Source organism: Capricornis sumatraensis, chromosome 5 (assembly GCF_032405125.1).
Source record: "Capricornis sumatraensis isolate serow.1 chromosome 5, serow.2, whole genome shotgun sequence".
Taxonomy (NCBI): Eukaryota; Metazoa; Chordata; class Mammalia; order Artiodactyla; family Bovidae; genus Capricornis; species Capricornis sumatraensis.
The window spans coordinates 56,149,943-56,176,222 of NC_091073.1; the positions used below are offsets into that span (position 1 = coordinate 56,149,943).

A 26,280-nucleotide genomic window follows, 5' to 3' on the forward strand; every position below is an offset into this window, starting at 1 on the left:
TGTACTTCAAATTATGGCTTGAAACAACTGGTGAGCCAAACAACCATGATCTCAGTACTTATGGCTTCTACAGCACTGAGGTCCCCACTGCTCCCAATCCCTCCTAAGATGATGTCTTTTAAGATTCCAAATGCTCTTCTTAAACCTTCTGAAAGCTTCATGAATATTTTAAGGTTTGTATTTAACATATGATAAATAGGCATACAAATCTGTATTCAATGATGGTCATTTCTAACATTATTTACAATAAATAGGGACATTTGTAGAAGCCTCTCCCCTAACAAATTTCATCTGAAATATCAGTAAAAAGTTATGGCAAAAATTTTGTCTCCATCAGAGACATGATATTGCCTGGAAGGATAAGTGCTATTCAAATATCAGTTGACAAATTATAAAGAAAATTATCTTTCATTAATATTTTAACTCTATTATGCATTTTATGGAAATTAAATTATTTCTAAATCAAAATAACCCCAAAGAGAACGGGTGTGTATAATTCAAGCTTTACTTAGCAGTATTTAAAGATGCCATCTTTATTTAGGAAGTGCCAAGATATAGCCAGCAGGGGGTGCTGCAAACATTTTGAAATATTGTTTTTATGACTTCAAGAGTACTGATCTTAAAAGAAACACAAATCATTGTTACTGTTAGTGTCATACATATGGTCTGTATGCAGTTTCTTCAGCTACTTCTAATACTTAGAAATGAGTATCTGAACAACTGTAACAGATGTTAAATGTTCTGAATGAGAACAAACGTGATGAAGAAATAAGTAAATGTCTTCATGAGCTGTATCCTTCAAGTTGAGGGTGCAGAGAAGGTACAATTTTCTTTTAAGAAATAAGCAATCTAGAGGTTTACTATGAACACATGTAAAATTTCACTTCAAATTAGCTTATAGCTACACTCATTTCTTCTTTGCTGCTATGTTTCATGATTTTATCTTTACTACAAAAACTCTCTTTGTCTGGAATCATTCTAGGGAACATACCCCATAAATTTCTGATGGTTTCACGATATAGACAAAGGTTGTAAATGTCAAAATTATCATAATATGAAGGTTTAAGTCAGGAAATTAAACTCAGGTCTTCAGCGGATAAAAGTTTTTCTTTATGAGGTCTACTTCCTTATCTTACTTGTATCTTTGGGAAATAAATTTCTTATTTAAATCTGAATTAAAACTTTACCTCCAAAAGGCATTTTGCATTATCCATCAATATCAACAATTTTAGTGTTCTTTAGAAGCACTAAAGGTTGACTGGGACTCATCAAGGGCTTGCTAACATCATTAACAGTTAAAAATACGTCCCTGATATACTTAACCATGCCCTCTCTGGTTCCATCTGTACCAACTCACAGAGAAGTCTCCACCTACAACTGCTGACTGAAATGTTCAGACCTCACCAAACAAGCTAGAATGCAATTCAAGAGAAAGAAAATCACTAAATATTGGGAAAGCACCTGTTTAGTTCCCGAAGTCTGGAGGAAAGATTCCATTCATCCATAGGATGATAATAAATTTCTGTGTGAGAGATAAAGAACATAAAAAATAATGCCTACTACTTTCAAAGACTTGCAAAATCATGCTCAAATCATTTTTTCAGTCTTCCTGCTCACCATTCCCTACCACAACTTTCCATCTCAGTGGATACTTATTTCCTGTCTTTTCATATTCCCCCCAAATGTGGCCCCCGCCCCAGTTACTCACTGGACTAAGGGGTTTAAGCACGAATAGAATCCAACCTAGATAGCATATTCAAAAGCAGAGACATTACTTTGCCGTCTAAGGTCCGTCTAGTCAAGGCTATGGTTTTTCCAGTAGTCATGTATGAATGTGAGTGTTGGACTGTAAAGAAAGTTGAGTGCCAAAGAATTGATGCTTTTGAACTGTGGTGTTGGAGAAGACTCTTGAGAGTCCTTTGGACTGCAAGGAGGTCCAACCAGTCCATTCTAAAGATCAGTTCTGAGTGTTCTTTGGAAGGAATGATGCTAAAGCTGAAACTCCAGTACTTTGGCCACCTCATGCAAAGAGTTGACTCATTAGAAAAGATTCTGATGCTGGGAGGGATTGGAGGCAGGAGGAGAAGAGGACAACAGAGGATTAGATGGCTGGATGGCATCACCGACTCGATGGACGTGAGTCTGAGTGAACTCCGGGAGATGGTGATGGACAGGGAGGCCTGGCATGCTGCAATTCATGAGGTTGCAAAGAGTCGGACACAACTGAGCGACTGAACTGAACTGAGAATGGCTATTATGCTTTAGTCCTTGCAGGAAGTCCTAGGTCCCTCCCTCCCCACCCCCCACCCCCCACAAAAGGATACATTTTATGACCTAGACACACTTATACATTGGTGGTAAAAGAAAAAGATACTGAACTACTATCTGGTATCCATATGAAGAAGTTCTTATAAAAGGAGTAAATATACTGAGAGAACCATAGACTTTCCCTTGATAACAGTCCTCAAGTAAAAAGAGACCTTAATTCCTGGAAAAACCAAAAGTCTCTAAAGTCATAGGGCTTTTAATCATCATGTGGAAGAAAATATTTTTCTATATCCAATTTTTTTAACTCTGCAAACTTTTTTCTCCTAAGATTAAAAATATAGACATAGAAAGTAAGATTAAGGCCTGGTATCCAGACTGCCTAACAATTACCTACAATATACAACAGACCTGTTACCTTGCAACATCATATTTAAAAATCCTGTGACTTCATCAATTACATTTTCTACTAGAGAAACAGTTTTGGAACTCCCCTAGGGAAATATTAGGCACTTGAAAATAATACTTTAAAATATTTTAGGTCCAAAGTACAACAGAGAAGGGCTCTAAATAATATTCTATCAGATATATTATGACAATCAAGATTAACCTCAACTTAGTCAATTTCTAACATTTATTTATTAGCTTTGCTATATCAGAAATGAATTCTCAGTGAATACAAGTCCATCTTAAGCAATCATTAAGAGTAACAAAATATTCATTTTCTTAAATAATTAAGCTTTAACTGTTTTCATAACTTTTTGAAATAATTATTTTGAAAAGATTACTAGAAGTAAAGGCACAAAGTATTAATAATATATAGGTAGCTTTCAATTCAACAAATATATTACCCTTTCAAATTCTTTTATGGAATGAGAAAAGGTGCAAATAATTATGAGTTTCAAGATCATTTTTATTGACCTGCTTTATTCATGACAGTGTACAACTTTCTTCAAGAATATTGCTAAAATGGCTAACCTCTGTGTCTCTCATACATTTCTCATTGATTGGTCATTTCTGATCTAAGTCAATCAATTCTATCAAATAATATGAAGACCGTAAAATATTTATTAAGTAAATATTTACCAGGGGCCAAACGTGTTTTTGAGGACTTTTCACCAGTCAACTGGAGAGCTAGTCTATTCTAGAACACACATTTTTAATGGCAAAAGACTTTAAAAGATGTAATAAGCATTGCCTAAGAGAATCATTTTCAACACTTAAATAGATTTTGGCAAGTATAAACTGAGTTTCCCCTGACTGAGGCTATCAAAGAGCAATTCTAAAGGCCCTGGACATATAGCAACTTGAAATTTTGCTAACGGATATATTTGAAATGCAAGCTCTGAAAGGCCTGGTCTTAGGATATATATTTACAATCTATGAGTTTCTTCATCTCCATTGCTTTTCTTTAATTTGTTACCTGTATTAAACCAGTGCTTGAACTGCCTCTAGTGATGTAATGAACCTTAATTAAGAATTCCAGGTTAAATTCTTAGTAAAAGTTTTCTCTAAAAATGGATATGATATGGGCTTCCCTAGTGGCTCAGTGGTAGAGAATCCACCTGCCAACACAAGGGATACAGGTTCAAACCCTGGGTCGGGAAAACCCACTGGAAAATGAAATGGCAGCCCAATCCAGTGTTCTTGTCTGGAGAATACCATGGACAGAGGAGCCTGGCAGGTTACAGTCCATAGGGTCAAAAAAGATATGTTATACATTTATCTTAAATAAAGTGAGATTAAAATGAGATGACTTATGCCAAATGAGATGACAGTATGCCAAATGACTATAACCAGAGTTTGTCTAAAGATCCAGTTCTATGCAAGAGGCTATTAACATGTCTCAAAGAATTTAAATTTGACTTTGGCAAGGATAATTCTTATGTGATGGAGCACCCTGCACTTTTGTAAATATCTTGAAGAAGGTGAACACTGCAAACTTGTCTTTGCGGCATCTTATTTGAGAACAGGGCAAATTATCAAACAGATATTCCCATAAACCCAAATTCAGAATGTTCTTAAACCCTGAGAATCCCTTCCCTTAAGATAGGGAGAAGGTGGACACATCTTAAATCCCTATGCATCATCAGTTCATAAGTTAAGCTGAAATAAGCAATGGCAGCAAGAGTAAGTGTAAATACACACTGGATGACATTAATAATTTTTATATTGATTGCACGTTAAAATGAAAATATTTAGACATATTTGGTTAAAGAAAATACACATTTCACTTGTACATTTTTATTATTTTCATATGATTATTAAAAATGCTAAAATTACACTCGCAGTTAGCATTATATTTCCATGAGACAGTGCTCACTTAGAGACTTAGTTGGCTAGGTAGTTTTGTGCAGCTAGGTCATTTGGAAAAAGGATGAAAGTAAACCATCTGAATTATTCAAAAGAACATGTCAAATCATCAAAGAGGAGACAGGAATAAATATATTCAGCTTTTCTTTGTATAATTCTGATCACAGGTTATTAATTGTGTTATTAGATGTAATGAATTTCAAAAATTGACAACAGGAAACATGGTGATGTGGAAAATACATCAGCAAGGTTTATCAGAAATTGTGTATTTGTGACAAAAACAGCCATTTAGCTCCCAAATAAATTGAGACAAGTGAAATGTTCACAAATGCTAACCTAAGCCAAACAATCAGGAATTTGGCTAGATTAAGAAGCTGTATTATTAATTATACATTTCTGCTCTGGTCCATAAACAAAGATCACTGCAAATTTTGAGAGGATTTGCACTTGGGCCAATTTACACAGATCCAAATGTTAAACAGCATATGAACAGTCTGTCCTATAACAATCAATTCCCATTTCTCCACTGCAAATTATTCTTAGGTAGGCCAGGTCTTTCAGCTTTTAATAAAACAAATGATTTTAAGGAAAGAGCTATACTATGAGTTTTCATATAGTCCAATGCTTATATTAATAGTATTCTCTGTTTTAGCTTTTTCGATGATTTTTTTCAAATAAGGAATACTATTTAACTGCCTTTGCCAATGTTCATGGGACTTGGTTAGCCATGTTTATTTCATGTAATATTCAGCCAAGAAATGTCTTGTGATGATTCTTTTATTAAAGCAATAGTAATTTTGTTATTACTAAGGCAGTATAAATTTTGAAACAAATTCCTCCATTTTAATAAAATATATTAATTACTCTCAGCTTTGGATCTTCTTTTTCCTTTATACTTAGCTGAAACCAGACAATGAAGTAGACAATGATTACGGGTAAAGATATAGAGAGACAACATATTTTCATATAATAGCATTTTGCTTGTTCAAAAATAAAAATCACTACAAGAAAAGAGAAGTGAGAAGTGGTATTAGTCCCATGTTATCTGGCATTTCCATAACAACATACATGTGTGTTGAGCTGAGTTAGTGAAATAGTAGAAACCCAAATGTCAAGGAGCAGTGGGCTGAGGGAGCCCTAAACACACTAGGACAGAGTAATTTCTGTTTTCCTAAATGTAATTATTTGAATACTGTTACAAAATCAGATCATAAAAGCTATATCTGTTATAGGAGATGAATAGAAATATTGAATGCATAGTAGTAGACATTCAGCCAATACTGGAGGAAGAGAATTAATAATAATACTCAAAAGCTCAATCTGGGTGAAGTAAAAACTCAGTACAATTAAAACTGGGAATTTCCATGATCATTACTGTAGAATGTATTTTTATAAAGGACTATAATTTTCCCTTTAAAAGCTGCTATACAAGCACTAAGAGTAGCATCAAGATTTATATAATGCATAAAATTTGTTCAAGGCACCCACAGAGAGAGAGCAAAGTAACAGTGATAATAAGGAGAGTATAAACTCTTTGTCACATTAAGGAATGATGTCAAGAGATTTAAATTGGGTAGAAAGAATTTTAATGAAAATAAAAGCACATTCACAATAAAAATGTCCTTAAATGAGGCTGCTTTCTGTGTTCAATCTATTAATTTTCTACAATGTTCTGTGTCATCCAAAGACTACAGTAACTTGGGTCAGACAGTACATTTAACCTGCAGGTTCTTCCGACAGATGCAAAGTGATGTTGATTATCCACACTGCTTATGTGACAATGTTTGCAGGATCAAGATTCCTCATTAGAATAATATGCCACCCATGTAAGAATAGTTGGTCAACGTGGTATTTTATTTGGTCAGATCTCTTTCTGTTTCTTTCACAAAATAGATGAGTTTATAAAGTCCCAGACAATTTTGTTACCTCAGTGGTACCATCTCTCACACATGTACCCTTTAGAATGAAATAAATATGTACCCAGAGGTGCCCATTACCATGGCGGGCTGGCAAAGAGTATATTATTAATAAAAGAGCACTGAATCAACATCAGAAATTATATATTATGCACGTGTGTCTGTGTGCGTGTGTGTGTGCTGTATGCTCAGTTGCTCATTCATGTCTGACTCTTTGTGATCTCATGAACTACAGGCCACTGGGCTCCTCTGTCCATGAGATTTCCCTGGCAAGAATAGTAGAGTGGGTTGCCATGCCCTCCTCCAGGGGATCTTCCCAACCCAGGGATCGAACTCGAGCTTCCTGCATCTCCAGCATTGGCAGGCAGGTTCTTTACCACAGAGCCACCTGGGAAGCCCACATACACACATACATGTAGTTGCTGTTTAGTCCCAAGTCGTGTCTGACTCTTTTGCAACCCCCTCAACTGTAGCCCACCAGGTTCCCCTGTTCATGGGATTTTCCAGGCAAGAATATTGGAGGGGGTTGCCATCTCCTTCTCCATATATATGTATACACACAATGCTCATTGATGCCTATCACCTGGCTAGACAGTTATGAAATATGGACTGAGTTATTTTACGGAGGAAAGAAAAAAAGATCTGACTTAGTTCTTTTATCTCTTCTTCACCCTTCAAGTCTCAGAACTGGTGCCATCTCCCTCAAGAAGCAAACTTCCTCCCCTAGTTTGGATTGGGAACCCCTCCTTTGTACTCCATAGTGTTGCACGTTTCCCTCATATGATCACAGCACTGAACACTTTGCTTCCTTCAGCAGACACAAGAGTTCGATGGGGGCAAGCACTCTGGCATTATTTTTAAACCATAATGTTCATATGAACCAGGCCAGGTTCACATTAGAGATTTGGGAAATGTTTACTGAATTGATGAAGAGACCAATCTAGGAAATTATATTCATCCCTCTTCTTTTATGAGGGGAGAAATTACAGGCCTTGTATGTCCTCATTCGTTCATCTACTGAGTTTCAATGATAAAGTAGAGACTATTCAAAATGCTAGAGATACTATGATTAAGCAGTAAGGTTAAAAATTTCATTATAATTTAGTAAATGTTGCTAAAAGTAAAAATATTATGAGTCAACAAAGGTGGAGAGATAGTGCATAGCCTCTCAGAGAGGGTTTCCCTGGAGGCAGCATTTGAGTTGGGTTGTGTGGCTCAGTGGTAAAGAATCTGCCTGCCAATGCAGGAGACGTGGGTTCAATCCCTGGATCAGGAAGATCCCCTGGAGGAGGAAATGGCAGCCCACTCCAGTATTCTTGAATGGAGAATCCCATGGACAGAGGAGCCTGGCAGGCTACAGTCCACGGGGTGGCAAAGAGTTGGAAGCGACAGCACAGCACATGTGAAAGATAAGCGAGCACAGAAAGAGGGCAAACAGGCTCTGGGCAGAGGGTGGTGAGAAAACATGGCATGTTCAAAAAATGAGACGGACAGGGAAAAGATTGTGACAGAATTCAAGACTGGCAACAGAGAAGCAGCTTGCGTGCATGTGTGCTCAGTTGCTTCAGCTGTGTCTGACTCTGCAACCCCATGGACTGCAGCCCACCAAACTCCTCTGTTCATGGGATTCTCCAGGCAAGAATACAGCAGTGTGTTGCCATTTCTTTCTCCAGGGAAATCTGCCGAACCCAGGAATCAAACCCAGGTCCCCTGCATTGCAGGCACCTTCTTTACCAACTGAGCCACTAGGGAAGAAAAAGTCAAATTAAACAAGATACCTATTTCCTTTACCTGGGATGCTTACACTCAACTTCTCTGGCAGAAGCTGTCAACTCCTTGGGAAAATAAATTGCATTTTTCTTTGAAGTCTAATATTTAAATAACAACATTCTTACTGTCTTATAGTCATAATAATGTAGTAAAAGTAAGTAAATATTGCAAACTGAAGGACTTTCCATACCTGAGACACTTTGCCTGTTGGAATCTGAGTCCCCGTTACTGGAATTAGAATTGTTGGAGGAATTGTTGTCAACCCCTCCCAGAAGGGGGCGCAAGTGGCTTACTGAGACTTGTTCAATGAATGATGTTCCATACTTGCGAAAATACCACCATTCAAATATCTAGAACAGAAAAATAGTAAGCATGATTACGGTCCTGTTACCAGCTATAATTTTGTACATACTCATAAAATACGTTGTATCTACTAATTATACCCACCTTAAATACTGGTTTAAACATATTTATTCAGAAAAAAAGTGTTTAATTCTAAAAATTAAGAAATTCTTAGCAGCAGCAGCAAATACCATTTACATTTTAACTTCTCAGTGTTGCTTTACCCACTTAATACTGGCTTTTAAGGAAAATTTATATACCCAGTCATGGTAAAAGAACATTGTTAAGAGCTGCTCATTATTACTTTCCTCCAAATTTATATAATATTGATAATAAAATCACCACAGCTGAAAAGCAATTCCAGAAATAAATACAAAGAAGCTAGTTTTAAAAGTGTGGCTTATGAAATATTCCAATATTTGGCATTTTATATTCTGATAAGGCCATACCTGCACAAGATTTTTAAGACAGCAAAATTCCTTAAAAGAAAAAATCTCCTTAGAGAAATCTAGCTTTACAGGAAGAGTAATAGTTATCCCTGTTCATGGTACTCTGGCACCCAACTGCTGAGAGACTCAGTAATGTCTGCCAGCTGAGATGTGCTTTATAAATACTAGTATCTGTTGTACACCATTAACATTTCCTAGCTCATGAGCCTACCAATAATGTGCTGTTTGCAAAGAAGAAAAGAAATAACTTTCTTTAAAAGAGGAAAGAAGCAATGATGCTCATATGACTAGACTGAAAGCAGGACTCCTAAGCAAGGGGGAAGCAAGCGACCTCCCGCAATTCCTCCCACCTGCCCCACCTCCCCTTGAACACTTTTCACCACTCTCTGAAGCTGCTCTCCCCACATCCTTTCCTGGCCTCCCTGTCTGATTTTGAATCTGTTCCATAAGCAGTCACAAATCATTACAGAGAAGAAATTTAAGAATCAACTATATCCCAGAGTCTCCTAAGAACTATACTTCTATAATATAGAATGTGGAACTACATAAAATTAATTCCCTTTATCCTTATTTCATAAAAACAAGATGATGCCTCTCATCCTTTCATTTCAGTCTAAATGTCACCTCCTCAGAGCTCTTTCCTAGTCACCAGATCTACAGTCAGCTTCTCTTGCCTCTCTCAAAAGCACCCTGCTTTTCTTCTTGGCAGCATTTATGACATTTGTTTAATATCTACATGTCCCACTAGAGTAAGAATTTTGAGAGAGTAAAAAACATGTTTTGTTCATGACTGTATATCCAGGATTTGATAAATACTTCATGAATGAATGCAAAAAACAAGTACTATATAATCAATGAAGCCAAAAGTTTGTTCTTTGAAAAGATCAACAAAAATGACAAACCTTTAGCTAGACTGGCCTCCCAAAACAGAGGACTTAATGTTTTTAACACATGAAAGAAGGGAAAAGTTAAGTTCTTTGTAACAGACTTTGGGCTATCATTTAAAAATTGGTATTTCTCTATTTTGTTCTACCAAAAATTCCTTTAAAAGACAGAAAAAACATCTACAAATGACCAGAAGGAACTATCAATCAAACCAAATGTTTGCAATTCTATAACAGGAGAACTTGATTTAATGCCAAGGAGTTACCCCTTCTGACTCTATGAATTTTCACGTTAAGACAGACATTTAAGTAATCCGACTGGGCAGACAGGGAGAATATGATGTAAAAGCTAAGAAGGGATAGGACTAGCTTATAATGTAGGAACATGAGGAATAAGAGATGTTGTTTGAAGAAAGAACAGCATTCAAGAACGGTAAATTTATGAACCATAGATCCAGAAGGGAGTTTGTAACCTCAAGGGAGTTATTTTATCTATTTTAATATCAGTTTCTTCAACTATAAAGTGTAAATCACATTTGTTATTTATCCTTGAGTGTCCTTAATTTCACACTCATGTAAATCACCCAGATTCAAACCCCATGTAAAAGACTTAGTTCAGTGCTTGCTGTATAGCTGGTTCTCAAAAGTAACAGCAAAGCTATTATTTATCACAGTGATGCTGTGCATACCTCCTATAGGCAGCACAGCTCACATACTGCTATGATGCACTCCTCTTGTTACTCTACAGTTTAGGCTAATACAGCATATTGTCTGTTACTAAATGGTTGGCTGAAAGCCCTGTTAACCATTGTGAAAAAGGAGGCTGCTTACCATGGTCCCGACCACCGCAGCCCCCCCTCCCCCAAAAAAAAGATTTTGGCTTTGCCTTTATTGAAGAGAAGGAAGGCTCCAAAGGACCCAGAACAATGGTCACAGAACTAGCAATGGCTCTCAATCACTTGTGGGAAAGAGCTTTCTTTGCCTCAAGACTCTGCTTTTTATATTATGCTGCTTGGGCACCGGCCAGGCCTTCATTTATTCAGTAGCACAGCACTAAACACTCCGTAACAAGCATAGGCTGTGCTCCAGGGTCACAGAGCACAGATAGGGCCCCTGACACTACCAATCCATGCCACAGGCCCACAACGCCTCTCACAGTTTGCTCTCATCACACACACACACACAACCCCATTTTGTGACTCTTTAGGATTTCTCAGTTTATCCAGCCAAATCAGAGAACCCCAGCACTAAAAGGAACCCTCAGTTTCATTTAGAATGCATGAGGGCTACATGTTAAGGTAGTCCAAAGTCACAAAGCCAACTCAGTAGCTATTTAACCGGAAGCCTCAGTTCTTGTGCCACTAATCTTACTAGGGCCCTAAAATAAGATATCTTTTTATAAATCTCTTGCTCATTTTAACAGATTTACTTGTCATTTTCCTTTTCAAATCTTCACTTCCAAATGCCCTCCTATTCTACTGTCTCTTTGTCTGCTTAGCTATCAAACGTAATCCAGAAATCTATCAAATGGGACTGGATAATACATCCCAAGGTATAAATGCTTCATATTAATGGAACATTTGCATTATAAGAGGACACAGACCTTCCAAGCAGTATTTCTAATGCAAAGATAACAGACTTTAGTGAAGACTGGGTTATTCATGCAACTGTTTGGAAGGCAAAGGAGGATCTTCTAATCTGTCCTATTAGAGCTGTAGATGTGGCTATACAGACCTTTATACTGGTATCTACAATACCATGGGACAGGTACTCCAATACGAATTAAACGAAAAGCTACTAAAAGGAAGTGGGACAGGACTTAAAGCCTTCTTAAACTTCAAACCAAAACCTCTAATCTGGGGTCTCAGCACCAATGATCTGTCCCATATCCTGAAACACAGCAGGCTTGGGCCAGAACCTCACAGTATTTTTAAAAAGCTGCACAGATCCAAATGGGCAGATGATGTTATTTAACACGCACATATTTGGTGTCACTTTGAATTATTCTCCCTGGTGCATAACCTACAATGTAAACAGCAAAGCTCTCATAAACAAATTTAGATTTTAAAATTAGCCCTTAGACATGCTAGTAGCTTAATGGAATTGCCATTGTGGAACAAAACAGTTTTTAAATCTGACAAATAACCACAAAATTTAAATATAAATTTACACATTTCATAGTCTTTTAAAATGTAATCTGTCTACACCAAGAATTATACAGATCAAGTAAGATGAGAACTAAAAAGCACCAATTAGATTTGTTATTTGGTGAGTCAGTAAGACCCTACCATCCTGATGAAAGGCAAAGGCCCTAATGTATTGCAAGACAGCCAAGTTGTTTGTCTTAGTTGGTTCTCTTGATTCTGTGGGGCTCAGTAATATAATGTGTAAAAAAAGTCACTCTTAATGTTGGATGGATGGATGGTTGATAATTGAATGGAGAGACGGCTGAAAGGTTGAATGGATGGATGATAAGGGTTGGTCTGGTGACTTATGGGATACTGTCTTAATAAAGAGCAGGACCAATGAGAGGTTTTGTGTTCATTTTGTTAGTTATTAAAAAAGGGAGACCTATATATATTTGTTGGAAAGGAAAGAATCAAGTGGAACAAGAGAAACTGAAGTGCAAAAGAGTACAAATGACCAAGAGGCAGGACACCAAGAGCCCAGGAAGAACATTTGCCCTGCCTGAGAAAAGTAACTTACCATTTCTTACTCTACGACAGGATGAATGGGAAGCATGAGTGCACAGACAAATACATTCTATTTGGGAAATAGGGTGTGAGACGACCTGTTTCACAGGTAAAAAGGCAACAAACGGATGAAAAGTAGGTGACAGTTATCTTAGTGGAGATGCAGGAAAGGATTATCGTCTGAGAATAAGGAAAGTGGGGGTGGAATTGGGAATGTGAGGATCAAAGCAATGGTTTGGATCTATACCTTACAGGACCAAAGGGCCATTGCTATACTCAGGACCCAGATTACACTTAAAACAAAGACTCATTTGTCAGGAACCCAGTTTTCTAGGCCTTGTAAACTTCTCCATTACTATCAGATCAAGGAGCCCTGCAGCTGCAGGCTGGGAGTGGAGATTCAGGTCTCCAGCTGGCCTAAGATGCAAACACCTCATTTTCACCGGCAGGGAAGGAACAAAAGTCTGGCAAAGAGTAAACAAATAAGGCCCTTTCATCTGACTTGCGAACCTAAAAGCCGAATCTTTCCTAAAGATGCCTGGATTTATCCTATCCATTAAGAACTCCCCTTCTTGAATTGCATGTTTTGCATATATAATACTTCTTTATCTTCACTTATGGGGACTTTCCTATCTTACTCAAAAATGCTTCAAGATTTCCACAGAGAAGCACCATAATGATTCCACACAAACTCCATTAAACCCATGGGAAACACAAAGATGTCACAGCCTGAAATTGGCTATGTGTTTCCCAAGGATTAAATAGATGATGATATCACAGGATAGATACAGCTATGGTAGAGACTGAAGAGGAAATATGAAACTCTGGCAGACTACTCTCAAATAGGCTGCAAAACTGACACCTGCTCTATGTCTTCAGAAATGCATCTGGTGGTAAACAGATTTTTGGCAAGAGGCGATCTTCTAGGCTTAAAGAAGATAAACCAAGGCAGTTGGCATGGGTTATAGTAATATCCGAAACCTTTTTAGAAGTTTCCTGTTAGAATTCTCAAGTAGATCCTTTGCTCTGAATCACTGACTCTTTCAAAGTCCCTCCCAATTCCTCAAGACAATTTTCTTTCTTTTTTTTAAACATTCCTGGCTCCTTCCTATTTTGTTTAGAAATACTGAAGAGCTATGGTACAGGACTTGGTTTCCTTCTTCCTTGACCTCAGCCAATCACCCCACCAGCCATCTGTTCCCCTAACCAGTTGAAGGGGATGTGTAAAGAACTTGTCTTCATGTCCTTCCACCTCCATTCCTGGCCACCTAATGCCAAGGCTTCAAGAAAAGAAAAAAGGAAGAGAACTGAGGTTCTTTTCAAGGTCAACAGCCAGTGATCCATCCCCACCTCAGTGTCTGCATTGCAGCATTAATGACTATGACCTGGACAGGAGGATCACTGTCCTGGGGTAAAGTCACCTAGCGACCACTGACAACTGGGAGATGTGAGCCTTTGCCATGATGCCCAAAGCTCTGTCAGCTAATCCTGGGGGCCAGCTTTCTTCCAGGGATTCTGACTTGGCTAGTCTGGAGCAGTATTCAGAATCCGTCACTTTAAACAAGCTCCCAGATAATTCCCAGACACAATCAATTAATTCATTTGTTCACTGAATCTATGTGCATTCAACAAATATTTAAGAATTAGCAAGGTATTACACAGACATATTTTCAGCCTATATGATGCTTCTGTCACAGAGAGGATAAGATCATAAATGTCATAAGTGGAATTATAAATTGTGGTTAAGTGATGCTTTATGTTCTAGACTAACCAAGTCTGACCTAAGCCACAGCTGACTGGAAAAAGTTTCCTCCAGAGATGTTTATAGTCTCTCTGCCTCTCTCTTTCTTTTATCTTCTTTTCTCTTTTCCTTTCCTTCTTTTTGCTTTCTTATCTACGTGGTCCACTTCTGTGGGTCTGTTAAAAGGAACACATCACCCACTACACACTGCTGCAATCCATCTTCCTGGTCAACACATTTATGAGATGAACAATGATCCTGGGACAAAGCAGTGAAAATTTACACTTTTAATCTTCCTTATACTCTTACCTAGCAAGGTGACCTTACAAGTCATAGGTTTTCTGGGTGCCTATTCCTTAGGTTTTTACTGACTTAAACTGGATGACTTCTGAGGGTTCCTTCCTCTAGCACTGCAACTGCATAATTTTCAAGTCAAATGGAGGTCAAGATTTTAGATGAATGAAAAAGAGTTGAAAGGAGCCATAACAAGCTTCTAGTCCCACTCCCTTACTTTTAAACAGGAGGGGACAGAGGGCATGGTCAGACAGATCCAAATTTAAATCCCACCATCTGTCTGTTATATGTATCCTTGGCAAAATTACATAAATTTTGTGTTGGTTTATACTCAGCAAGCTGGCTTAAAACTCAACATTCAAAAAATGAAGATCATGGCATCCAGTCCCATCACTTCATGGCAAATTGATATGGAAACAATGACAGACTTAATTTTCTTGGGCTCCAAAATCACTTGTGGATGGTGACTCTGGTCATGAAATTAAAAGACACTTGCTCCTTGGAAGAAAAGCTATGACAAATGTAGACAGCATATTAAAAAGCAGAGACATCACTTTGCCTACAAAGGTTTATATAGTCAAAGCTATGGTTTTTCCAATAGTCATGTATGGATGTGAGAGCTGGACAATAAAAATGACTGAGTGCCAAAGAATTGATGTTTTTGAACTGTGGTGCTGGAGAAGACTCTTGAGAGCCCCTTGGACTACAAGAAGATCAAACCAGTCAATCCTACAGGAAATCAACCCTGAATATTCATTGAAAGGACTGATGCCGAAGCTGAAGCTCCAATACTTGGGCCATCTGATGCAAAGAGTTGACGTATTGGAAAAGACCGTGATGCTGGGAAAGATTAAAGGCAGGAGGAAAAGCGGATGACAGAGGATGAGATGGCTGGATGGCATCACCAACTCAATGGACATGAGTCTGAGCAAACTTCAAGAGATGGTGAAGGACAGGGAAGCCTGGCATGCTGCAGTCCATGGTGTTGCAAAGAGTCAGACATGACTGAGTGACTGAACAACAACAAAAATACTTAACAGCTAGAGGCACTGGCTATATCAACCACTTAGAATTTCAATAAAGTTAATATTAGAATTCACTTAGAATTAAATGAAATAATATATTCAAAGTACTTAAAACAGTACCTGGCATAGAGTGGAAAACACAACAAAAGGGCCTTTATTTACAATTGATTCCTATCTAATTATTATCTCTTCTTTCACTTTCCTGAAAACTATTGTTTTACACTGGATCCCTGAATTAACTCTTTTATTTATTATTTTAATTTTCTTTTTTATTCTTGATTCTCATTTTTAAAAATTATGCTTTGGCTGCTTTTTCCCATATCCCTCTATTGAACATATATGCATAACCCGCAGGCATAGGAGCATGTCTAACACATTAACAGGGATACAGGGGTCTATTATAAATGTCAGTATGGCAGCATTTTCTCTATTCTACCAATATTTTTAGAAATTAAGGGAGCATTTTCTCCACATATCTACCTTACCATTCTCAAAAGCAAAAATAAAACCCATAAATGTTTTCCATAGAAATAAACATCACCCACAGAGGCCACGTCAAGCAGACTGGGCCTGTCCTTCCCAGAGCAGATAAAAGACTAAATTGGTGGGTTTGAACTGTGATAACTGGAGAAGGCAATGGCAACCCACTCCAGTACTCTTGCCTGGAAAACCCCATGGATGGAGGAGCCTGGTAGGCTGCGGTCAATGGGGTCGCGAAGAGTCTGACACGACTGAGTGACTTCACTTTCACTTTTCACTTTAATGCATTGGAGAAGGAAATGGGAACCCACTCCAGTGTTCTTGCTTGGAGAATCCCAGGGACAGCAGAGCCTGGTGGGCTGCCGTCTATGGGGTCGCACAGAGTCGGACACGACTGAAGCGACTTAGCAGCAGCAGCAGCAACATGTGCCGTTCCTGTGGCTGGGACTGGGCTGAGATGAGAACTACTGTGATAAATGGGTTGAGGGGCAGCATGAAGATCAGCAAGGATAGAGGTGCCCAGATGGGGTATGGGCCTGGGAACTGTAAGGGAAGAGTGAGAAGTAGGTGGTGTAACAAACTCATTGCTGGCTTTCAATCTGTAAAATTAAGAGATACCAGTGACATCTAGTAAAATACACGCTGCTATGTCCTCATTTATTTTTAAACACATTAGTGTAAAAGACAGCAACATTTGCCAAACACATTTTATTTCTATGTATGTTGTTCAGTTAATTGATTTTTCCTTCACAGGGTAAAAATAGCAGGGGTTCTGTTTGTTTGTTTGTTTGTGTTTAGCTCTCTTTGCCTAAGACATCACACTGCATGATAACTTCAGCCTCCAGCATAGGAATCCTGAGGTCCCCAAAGAAGAAATTTCCTCAGGGACAGCCCTGCAGCTTCTGTGTTCACCATCTGGCTCCCTTGACATTGCTCAGGAAAGAGTAGTTAGGTAATTGTTTCTCTGGTGCCAGGAAACCACTATGCAATTCTATGCACACAGCTATTTCGCAAAGCACCCGATCCTTTATCCCAATGCTGCCTCTCCATGAAACGCACTTGACAGAAAGGAACAGTAGCCGAAGAGAAACCTCAGCCCAGGGTGCATTGCAAGGGCTAGCAAAGCTGCATCCCCAAGAGCTGATAGCCCCAGTGTCAACAACCTCTAAAGCTGGAGCCTAAAGCAAACGAGAGCTATTCCCACACATGGTAGTGACTCTGACCTCATTATAAACCAAGCATTTTTGAGAAGGCCTTTCAAAATCTTCCCACATCAGAGGATTTCCTTTGCACAAAGTTTTATGTCAGTCAGGAGAACTCTCTAGTTCCTAAGAAAGCAACAAAGTAAATACATCATAAAACAGCACAACAGTGATCATCAGGCATCAGCAACTGCAATTCACACACAGGGAGAAAGCATTACCAGCCTAGGTCTGCAAAGATGGTCATGGTCCAAGAAAATCCCTTTATTCAGAGGAGAGAAGCAGGGAGATGGAACATCATCATCCCTAAGTGAGAAGGGAAAACGACTGTTGGGCTTAGCTCACCAGAGTGAACCTCTAGAGAAGGAAATGGCAACTCACTCCAGTATTCTTGCCTGGAGAATCCCATGCACAGAGGAGCCTGGTGGACTACCATTCAGGGGGTCGCAAAGAGTCAGACACAACTGAACTAAGCACACACACACACACCAGAGTGAAAGGAAACAACCTGCATTCTGGTAATTAATTTATAGGCTAGTGAACCCACACTGAGATACTACTAGAATAAAATTCAGACCTGCCATTTGTTCAGAAGCTAGAAAAACAGCTGAGAACTTAACCAGTAAGTGAAAGTCACTCAGACGTGTCTGACTCTTTGCAACCCCATGGACTGCTGTCTGCCAGGCTCCTCTGTCCATGGGGATTCTCCAGGCAAGAATACTGGAGTGGGTAGCTGTTCCCTTCTCCGGGGGATCTTCCTGACCCAGGGATTGAACCCAGGTCTCCTGCATTTCAGGTGGATTCTTTAACTTTAATTAATTAATTAATTAAATTCTGAGACACCCACTTAACCAGAAAGGTGGTGAAATGAGTGTTAAAAGCACAGGCTCTGGTGCAAGCCAGACTGGGTTGAAATCCTGCTCCACTATTTGCCAGCTATGTGACCTAAGGCAGGTTACTTCCTATCTAGCTTATGTATTAGTAAAATGAAAACAATACTAGTAGCTACCTCATTGTATTTTTTCTTGCCCATGTCTCTATAATTAATAGTAATCACAGCTTTATGTACAGAAGGGGAAAAAAAAAACTTTCTAAAACTTCTTTCTTCTCAAAGATTCTTAACATAAATTTAACTATATTAGAGTGATTCCACTAGTTTAGATGGCTCCCTTTACGGTCACTTAAAGAAAACTTCTGTAAGTATTATAACTTATTACACTTCACTATTTGTTTTAGAGTATAAGGCAATGGAGCCAATGTGATAATGCAAATGATTATCATATTGCTTTTTGCCTATTTGGGATCTTTTTTCAAGGAAACAATAGGGAAATATATGTAAATTTTAGAAGAAAAGGAGATGGAGGGGGGAAGCTTAGAACTGCCACATTTATGTCAATACATTTAAAGAAACTGAGCTATATTTCTCCTGATCTTGATTATGTCCAATAATCCATTTTGAAAACAGTAATGAAGGAAAAACATTTTAGTTTAGCTGAGTCACACTTGCTATAGAGTATCTAAGACATTAGAATTTGACACAGAATTACATCCTCCTGTATTTTCCATTTTGCCTACATTTTGTTTTTCCCTTCAACAAAAGTAGCATACAATTTTTAAAATTTTCATTTCAAACATATTTTAAAAACATAATCTGAACAGTGCAAGGCTTCTAGCAGGTCTCCCACTCAACATACACATACATGCAATCATTGTAAGCTGCTGCTGTGTACTCTTGCAGAGTTTTTTCCTGCACATATATAACACATATATTAATAATCAGCACATTTTTAAATAGGAAGAATTCCACCACTTACCAAAATAAGCCCTGATATTAGTGAGGAAGTTCCTGTTAGGGCCACGTAGAACTTCGGTGTTAATGTGTTCAAAAACATGCTCACTGAAAAACAAGAAAGAGGGAGAACAGGGAATGCATGAGTATATCATCAGTAAAACCAACTCTCATTTTTCTTTCTGGTGAAATCATTTGTTTCTGATGACCAGAGTTATTAGAATCATAGCCAAGTACCATTAAAATGCTTCAGCATCACACAGGCTCAGAATACTAGGTTCAAGTTACATATCCTAAAAGAAAACAATTACATACAAGAAGAAAGAGCAGTTTTGAAAACTATCATTGTGAACAATTTTCATGAATTTATAGCCACTGAAGAGTCAAATCAAAGCCGGTTACTGAACTGTTAAGAGGAATGGAAGATGCTCTAATATAAAACATATCTGGTGTGTGGGGCCCACACATCAGAGTTTTTGATGAGCCAACAAATGGTAGTTCAACTTTAAAACAAACAAAAATTAACTGTATTAAAGATTTATTAAAGATTCTAATACTATGATCACCCCTGAAAAAGAAATGTTAGCATATATTAATACAGTTTTTTCAACTAACTTATAAGGTTGTTAGATTGCTCATCAAAGTAATTGGATTCAATGGAGAAAAGATGAAAACTAAACCAATAAAAATGAAAGTACAATGGTAAGACTAGCTCCTGCCACTCTGTTCAAATCAACACTACAGTAGATCTGCTTGCCCATTAAGTAAGGTCACTTACACATTTTATAAGTATATTTTAAGTCATTATTTGTATCTAGAAATTGCACAAAACTTTGCAAACCAAACAACAATTGACCTAAATGGTTTTTTGCTTGCATATTCACATTTCTTAACTGAAGTACTTGTGGAAGGGGATCATATCCAATCCTGTTTCAATGAAGAACATTATAAGTAGGACTTTTATGTCATTAGGGGAAAAGGCTTTGGCATTTGTCCCGAGCTCAGCCCAGAAAGCAAAGTCACCAACATGAACAGAGATCCCATGCTCACTCATTCAACAAACGCTTCTCTCTGCTTATGAATGAGACTGTGGACAAAGAATGGAAGCATGAATCAGACATAGCTCCCGCCATCTAGAAGGCCAAAGTCTAGCTGCGAACAGACAAGTAAATAAACAATCACCAGACGGTTTTGATAAGTGCATAGAAGGGCCTGTGCACAGAATTTTACGAAAACACCTAAAAGGTATGCATCTTGGTCTGGGGGCTCAGGAAGATGTCCAGGAGTGTAAGCAGGAGTTAACCACACCAAAGTGGGCAGGAGGAAGACAGGAGGGCCATGTGAGCGAAGGACAGGGCCTGCTTGAGGTCCCAAACATCAGCCTTCTCAGACATTTGTGGACCTTCCCAAAGGCAGAGATGTAGAAGAATGCACTGATTCCGTCTTTCCTGACCATGGGCCTGGTCTCAGCAAACCATCCTCCCCCCACACCCACTTTAATCAAACCAGTTTGAAGGACTCGTGGTCTATCATTTGCCATCACAAATCTGGACTAACAAAGTGCTCAGTCTAAAGTCACAACATGACTAAGTGGACTCTTTCGGGGAGGCAGAGGAGGCACGGAAGGAGGGCTCGGCCTAGGGCTGTAAGGCAAGAAGAGGCACAGCTGAAATGTGGTCCTGCACTTGGCCATTAAAAAAAAAAGACTGTGGTTTGTCACTTCCACATAACAGTCTCTATAGAAAGAGGCAGATTTCTTAAAAAGATATTAAAAAAAAATCGAGCAAACAATTCTAGTTACAAACCTAAAGCTTGTAACTGACAGTCTGATTCTGAGGTGCCTAAAATTCTCAAAATTCCCCTCCTCACACTATGACTGATTCAACATTTCCTTTTTTTTTTAAGTCACCAAAATAGACCATTCACTTTGTTATTCTATAATTATGAACATTCCTATCTGTACCACACACTTCTCAGTAAGTTTCTGGGGACATAGAATTCAACGAAATCTATTTCTAAAAGAAAGAGGGAAAGCACTGCCTGAATTGTGACGTGCTTTGGTAGTCCAGCTAAAAGCATAAAGCAATGGAGAGAAAAAGATTAGCTACTGAAAAATTACTGATCCACCCGAGATAAAATTTGAAGAACCAATTGACAAGTGAAAAAATTATGTGAGTTTTTAAAAGAGAGAAAAATAAACCTTCTATACATTCAGTTTTACTTAAAATTATATAGCAACCATCAGAAACAATTAAAACAGGCTTCTCTACTACATCCAGTTATATATACCAGAGCTGGGAGAGAGAATGGTGGGCACTAAAAGAAACAGACAAATAGAGAATGAGAGAAGCAGAGATAGAAGCATTTATAGAGAGTGGAAGGTGGTCATTTAATAACCTACTAATTTTATAGTCTTACTAAACATTCTGGGTAACATCATTAAGACCTGGCATTTGGCAATTCTGGGCACAAATATTAACAATTAGTACTTGCCATTTGAATCTATCTATGTATTTAAAGTTTACAATAGCAATTTCACAGACTGGAGAACTCAATGCTCACTTCAACTCTGTGAGGGCAATATTATTATTCATCTTATTTCATAGCTGGTGGCTGGGCAAAGCCCTAAACACAGTTATCCAGCCCCCAGAGCTCAGGCTCATGTTATCAAGGGTGCATATGAGGATAAAGCTGAAAAGCATGAAGGAACGAAACAGCAAAAGGAAAACAGTAGTCTTGCACTTGAAAGGGAGAGGAAGCTCTAAAGGAGAGATGCTAAAAGATGGATGATTTTACTGCTATTCCCCGGGGCGGGGCGGGGGTGGGTGGGTAGGGGGGTGGCGGGAGGAGGCAGGATGCCACCCTGAAGGGAAGCATCTAGTTAAATATTCCTCCGTTAAATGAGAGGTGCACATTGCAAACCAGACTGTCTTCAACCTAGGAATACCTTGCCTACTTTCATCAGAGTCACTGGAAATTATTTCTGAAAATATGAGGGGGGGCCTGCTGAAATACCTAAACATTAGACAGAAAACTTTGGGGAGTACAGTTTGAAACATAAACTGGATATTTCCTGACATCTATAGACATAGGAATACTATCTCCATAGCTGCTGGGACTCAGGCAAAACAAATGGTAAAGACTAATTTAGCTTTGGTAAGAATCAATTCATAAAATTAAAAACTTAGTAAGTCAGAAAGCTTTTCATCTGACCTTGCTGGACACACTAACAGGTCATTGCTCAAAGAATATTGCGTCAATTATTCAAGGATGGCAGGCCTCAGAGAATGTTTCTTCAGGCGTTTTGAAGATGCTGGACTTTAGTCGTGTCTGACTTAGTGACCCCATGGATGTAGCCCACCAGGCTCCGCTGTCCATGGGGATTCTCCAGGCAAGAATACCAGCGTGGGTTGCTTTGTCCTTCTCCAGGGGATCTTCCCAACCCAGGGATCAAACCCAGGTCTCCCGCATTGCAGGCAGACTCTACCATCTGAGCCACCAGGGAAGTCAAAACTTGGCACAGTCTGGAATTAAGTACAGGTCTGAGAATAAACTAGGTAAGAGGGGTGGGTAAATGAACTGAAAGCTCAATGACCTCTCTGGATCACGGAAGAGAGGAGGTAGGAAGATAATGCAACATGTCAACTGTGGAGAGTCAAGAGTCACCCCTGTGAGCTGGGAACTAGAATACCAGAGGGCCTACTCAGGAACCACGTGGGACGGCCCTTTGAGGTCCTGTCTGAGGAGCCAGCCCTGTTTCTGGCCCTTGTAACACCAAGAGTCTTCCCGCATATTCTTCAGAGCACAAACAACTCCCAAATTACACTCCTGGAGAACACACTGAACACAAAACGCTTAAAGAGTGTTTGACTCCTCAAGATATATTTTACTTTATACAAGTAGAATGAACAGGTTAAGGCAGCATCAAAGACTAGGAGGTACTGACTAGACAGAACTGAATATGCAGTATGATAAAGTCTATAACACCCAAAAACATGGGTCTGCTTTGTCCCGTGTTCCATTTAATGCCTTGCTAAAATAGGGCGTGTGAAGTAGAAAGAATTAGAAAGTTATGACAATCAGCAATCACTGAAAAGATTAGGACTAAAGTCCCTAGAAGAAAGGTTAAAGAAACTATATCTATTTAAGCTGTATTGGAAAAAAAAAAAGAGAGAGAGAGAGAGAGAGACTTTGTGTAAAAGCTTTATGCCTGGGAAAGAGAGAGGGGTTAGGAGACTTGGTCTCTGGACTGAAACCAGCAGCAGTGGTGAAGGTGAAGTCGCTCAGTCGTGTCCGACTCTTTGCAGCCCCATGGACTGTAACCTACTAGGCTTCTCTGTCCACGGGATTCTCCAGGCAAGAATACTGGAGTGGATTGCCATTTCCTTCTCCAAGGGATCTTCCTGACCCAGGGATCGAACCCAGGTCTCCCGCATTGGAGACAGATGCTTTAACCTCTGAGCCACCCTGGGAAATTCTGACACCCTCCCAGAGCTGCTCTGAGGCTCAGACTGAAACAGGCCTTTCCTCACCCCCTCACAACCAGTTCATACTTGCCGAGTGTCACCCTGGGTGGGGTGCTGGGGATAGAGCAAGGAGCAGAGTCCCTCCAAGGGGCTTATAATTCAAGGGGTGAGAGAGGTAAGTAAACGACTAAGAGAACACATGAGGGAGTTAGGAAGACATACAGCACTCAAAGGGATTAGGAGACCAAGAGAAATGTCTGCCAAGTGTAAGCGTCCCATCTGAGACTTGTAGGGTGAACCAAGAGTTACCCAGGTGAGATTACTTGTAGCTATTCTCAGATGAGACAACTGAAGATGAGTTCAGATTGCACTTCTCAAAATTAAAGGTGTTTACCGCTCTTTGGTATTCTCCAAAATCATTTATCAAGGACTTCTCTCTAGTGACTTGATGCAGGGAGTAGATAAAAGAATACTGAAGAAATAGGGAACTCTGAATTCTTACTTTTCTTAGAAAATAAATATAAGTAAAATTTATTTCAATACAAGTTGAAAATCTATGATTCTGGAGCTGTTTCATTATCTACAACATAAGATAATGTGTCTTACAGGGTTGTTGTGAGAACTCAATGTGACAGTTTAGATAAATTGCCTAACACAGTAGATGTCATCAAATAATATTATTGTTGTTTTTTATATTACTCTTCCTTTTGTGATTGGGCATCTTCTATTACTATGGCATAGAAAGCAGAGGAGACTGAGCTGAATGTATAAGTAACAGTAGGAATAGTAGTCATCTAGCATTTACGGAGCACCTACTGTATGCCAAGCACTGCGGTACAGACCACAGCCCAAGAAATAGATCACCTGCACTGTGATTTGTCTTTATGCTAAACACGGATGTCCTACAAAACAGAGCCAGTTAACAGAAGGGTCCTTTGAACTGGATTCTCACTGCTTGAGATGGAAGTAAACTTGAGGGTGAGTCTGAAGGCAGCCATTATAGAAGTCAAAGAAATCCATGTGGATATCCAATAGCTCTGGCTAACTGCAGTGAGCCCAGAAAGGGTGTTAAGATAAGCCAACTCTATCTGCTCCAAGAGCTTCTTTCTCAACTGTTCATAAATAAAATGCAGCTTCAAACTCTGCTTCCATGAGAGCAAGCTATTCCACATGCTAATCTGTGGCTGCCTTTGCAGATCTACTGATATTAAAGTAGAAGCTCAAAGGAAATTTTTTTTAAATCTGGAAACCAAATATCTTCATTTTACCCCAGTAAACTTTTTTTTAAATAGGCCACATATTAAATTTACAATATTTACATGTTTCAAAAAAAATCAGTTTTACATCTGTAAAACCATGTCAGTTCAACAGAAGATTAAAAGCACACCAGGAGCATGCTTCCTCGTTTGTTGTTTCTGCTTCCCCTCTCCTTGCCCTTCACCCTGGTCTCCCTAGGCTGTGACAAGGTCTCAGGCTTTTATGTATCACAGTTCCCTGGATAAATTCTGTAGCATTTATCCTTGAGAGGAGAAAGACATGGAAGTATATTTTTAGACGTGTTCTTATTGCAAGAAACCCTCATAAATCATTCTGTCAACTCTTCCCTCTACCCTTGACGTTGCATTGGCAGTTTTACAGGTATACTGTTTCTGCTTTATCAGGCATCTGGCTCTACTGAGGAGTGGAGCTGAGCACATTCTTTCTTTCCTCATTTGTGATGGAGAAACTACATTGAAGCAATGCTTAATCTTCATGGCTCCTTGTCCCTTGCTGGAGGGAGTCCATCTGTCAACAACGAAGGACTGTCCAAAGCCCAGTCACATATAAACCTTGGTAACCCAAAGGACCTGGAGAAGCGAGATCTCAGATTACCTGTTCCCTTTTATTTACAAGCAGGCTCATGATGAGAGACTATAGTCAAGAACAGGAGAGCAGCTTGTTTAAGTCTTTTACATTTTTAGCTATTTAAAACATGCTTTAATTTAGAGTTGAAGATTTATGACTCTTCTTATTTCTCATAAACTGTTTGACATCAGGAAGAAAAAAAGACATAATTGCCTCTAACAGGAGAAACTTCTACAATGAGACAGAAGCCTTATGGAAACATGGTCCTCCAGGCCCAGGCCTCCTCTCACCTCCAAGCAGTCACTGGAGGTTCTCCATCATCCAGCACCCAGCAAAAAACTTGGTCCACAGGGATACTCAATGTTTGATAGGTGATAAAGTCATTAACAATCATTCCTCAGGACTTCTGATTTTTAAAAAAAATTCATAAGTCTAGAAAAATTGAAATTCTTTAATGGCTGGGACCTGTTCTTCTGGGAGTGTGTGTGTGTGTGTGTGTGTGTGTGTGTGTGTGTGTGTGTGTGTGTGTGTTTCTGTCCCTAGAGTACCTGTACATTGTGAGATGCTTATTAGGTAGACTGAATGACCACTACTCACTGCTAAATCAAGAAAGTCCAGACATACTTATGCTATCCTCACATAGTAAGGCCTTGGCTATATAGAACCCTCAGTAATGAATTATTTGGACTAAAGTGAAAATGAATATATTAGTTGCTCAGTCGTGGGTCTGACTCTTTGCAACCCCATAGACTGTAGCCTGCCAGGCTCCTCTGTTCATGGGTTTCTCCAGGCAAAAGTACTGGAGT

At 39.0% G+C, this 26,280-nt stretch overlaps 1 protein-coding gene across 5 annotated transcripts in view; it reads right to left on the minus strand.

Annotated features, from left to right (window-relative positions):
• The window catches only part of ST7 (suppression of tumorigenicity 7), a 273,873-nt gene that overhangs the window by 105,359 nt on the left and 142,234 nt on the right, over positions 1-26,280 (minus strand). For all 5 annotated transcript variants that reach the window (XM_068972731.1, XM_068972729.1, XM_068972728.1 and 2 more), the window contains exons 2-3: positions 19,189-19,271; positions 8,455-8,614 (exon numbers count right to left, since the gene is read on the minus strand). In XM_068972731.1, the coding sequence (XP_068828832.1) occupies positions 8,455-8,614; positions 19,189-19,271 (243 nt within the window). The remainder of the gene's footprint in view (positions 1-8,454; positions 8,615-19,188; positions 19,272-26,280) is intronic.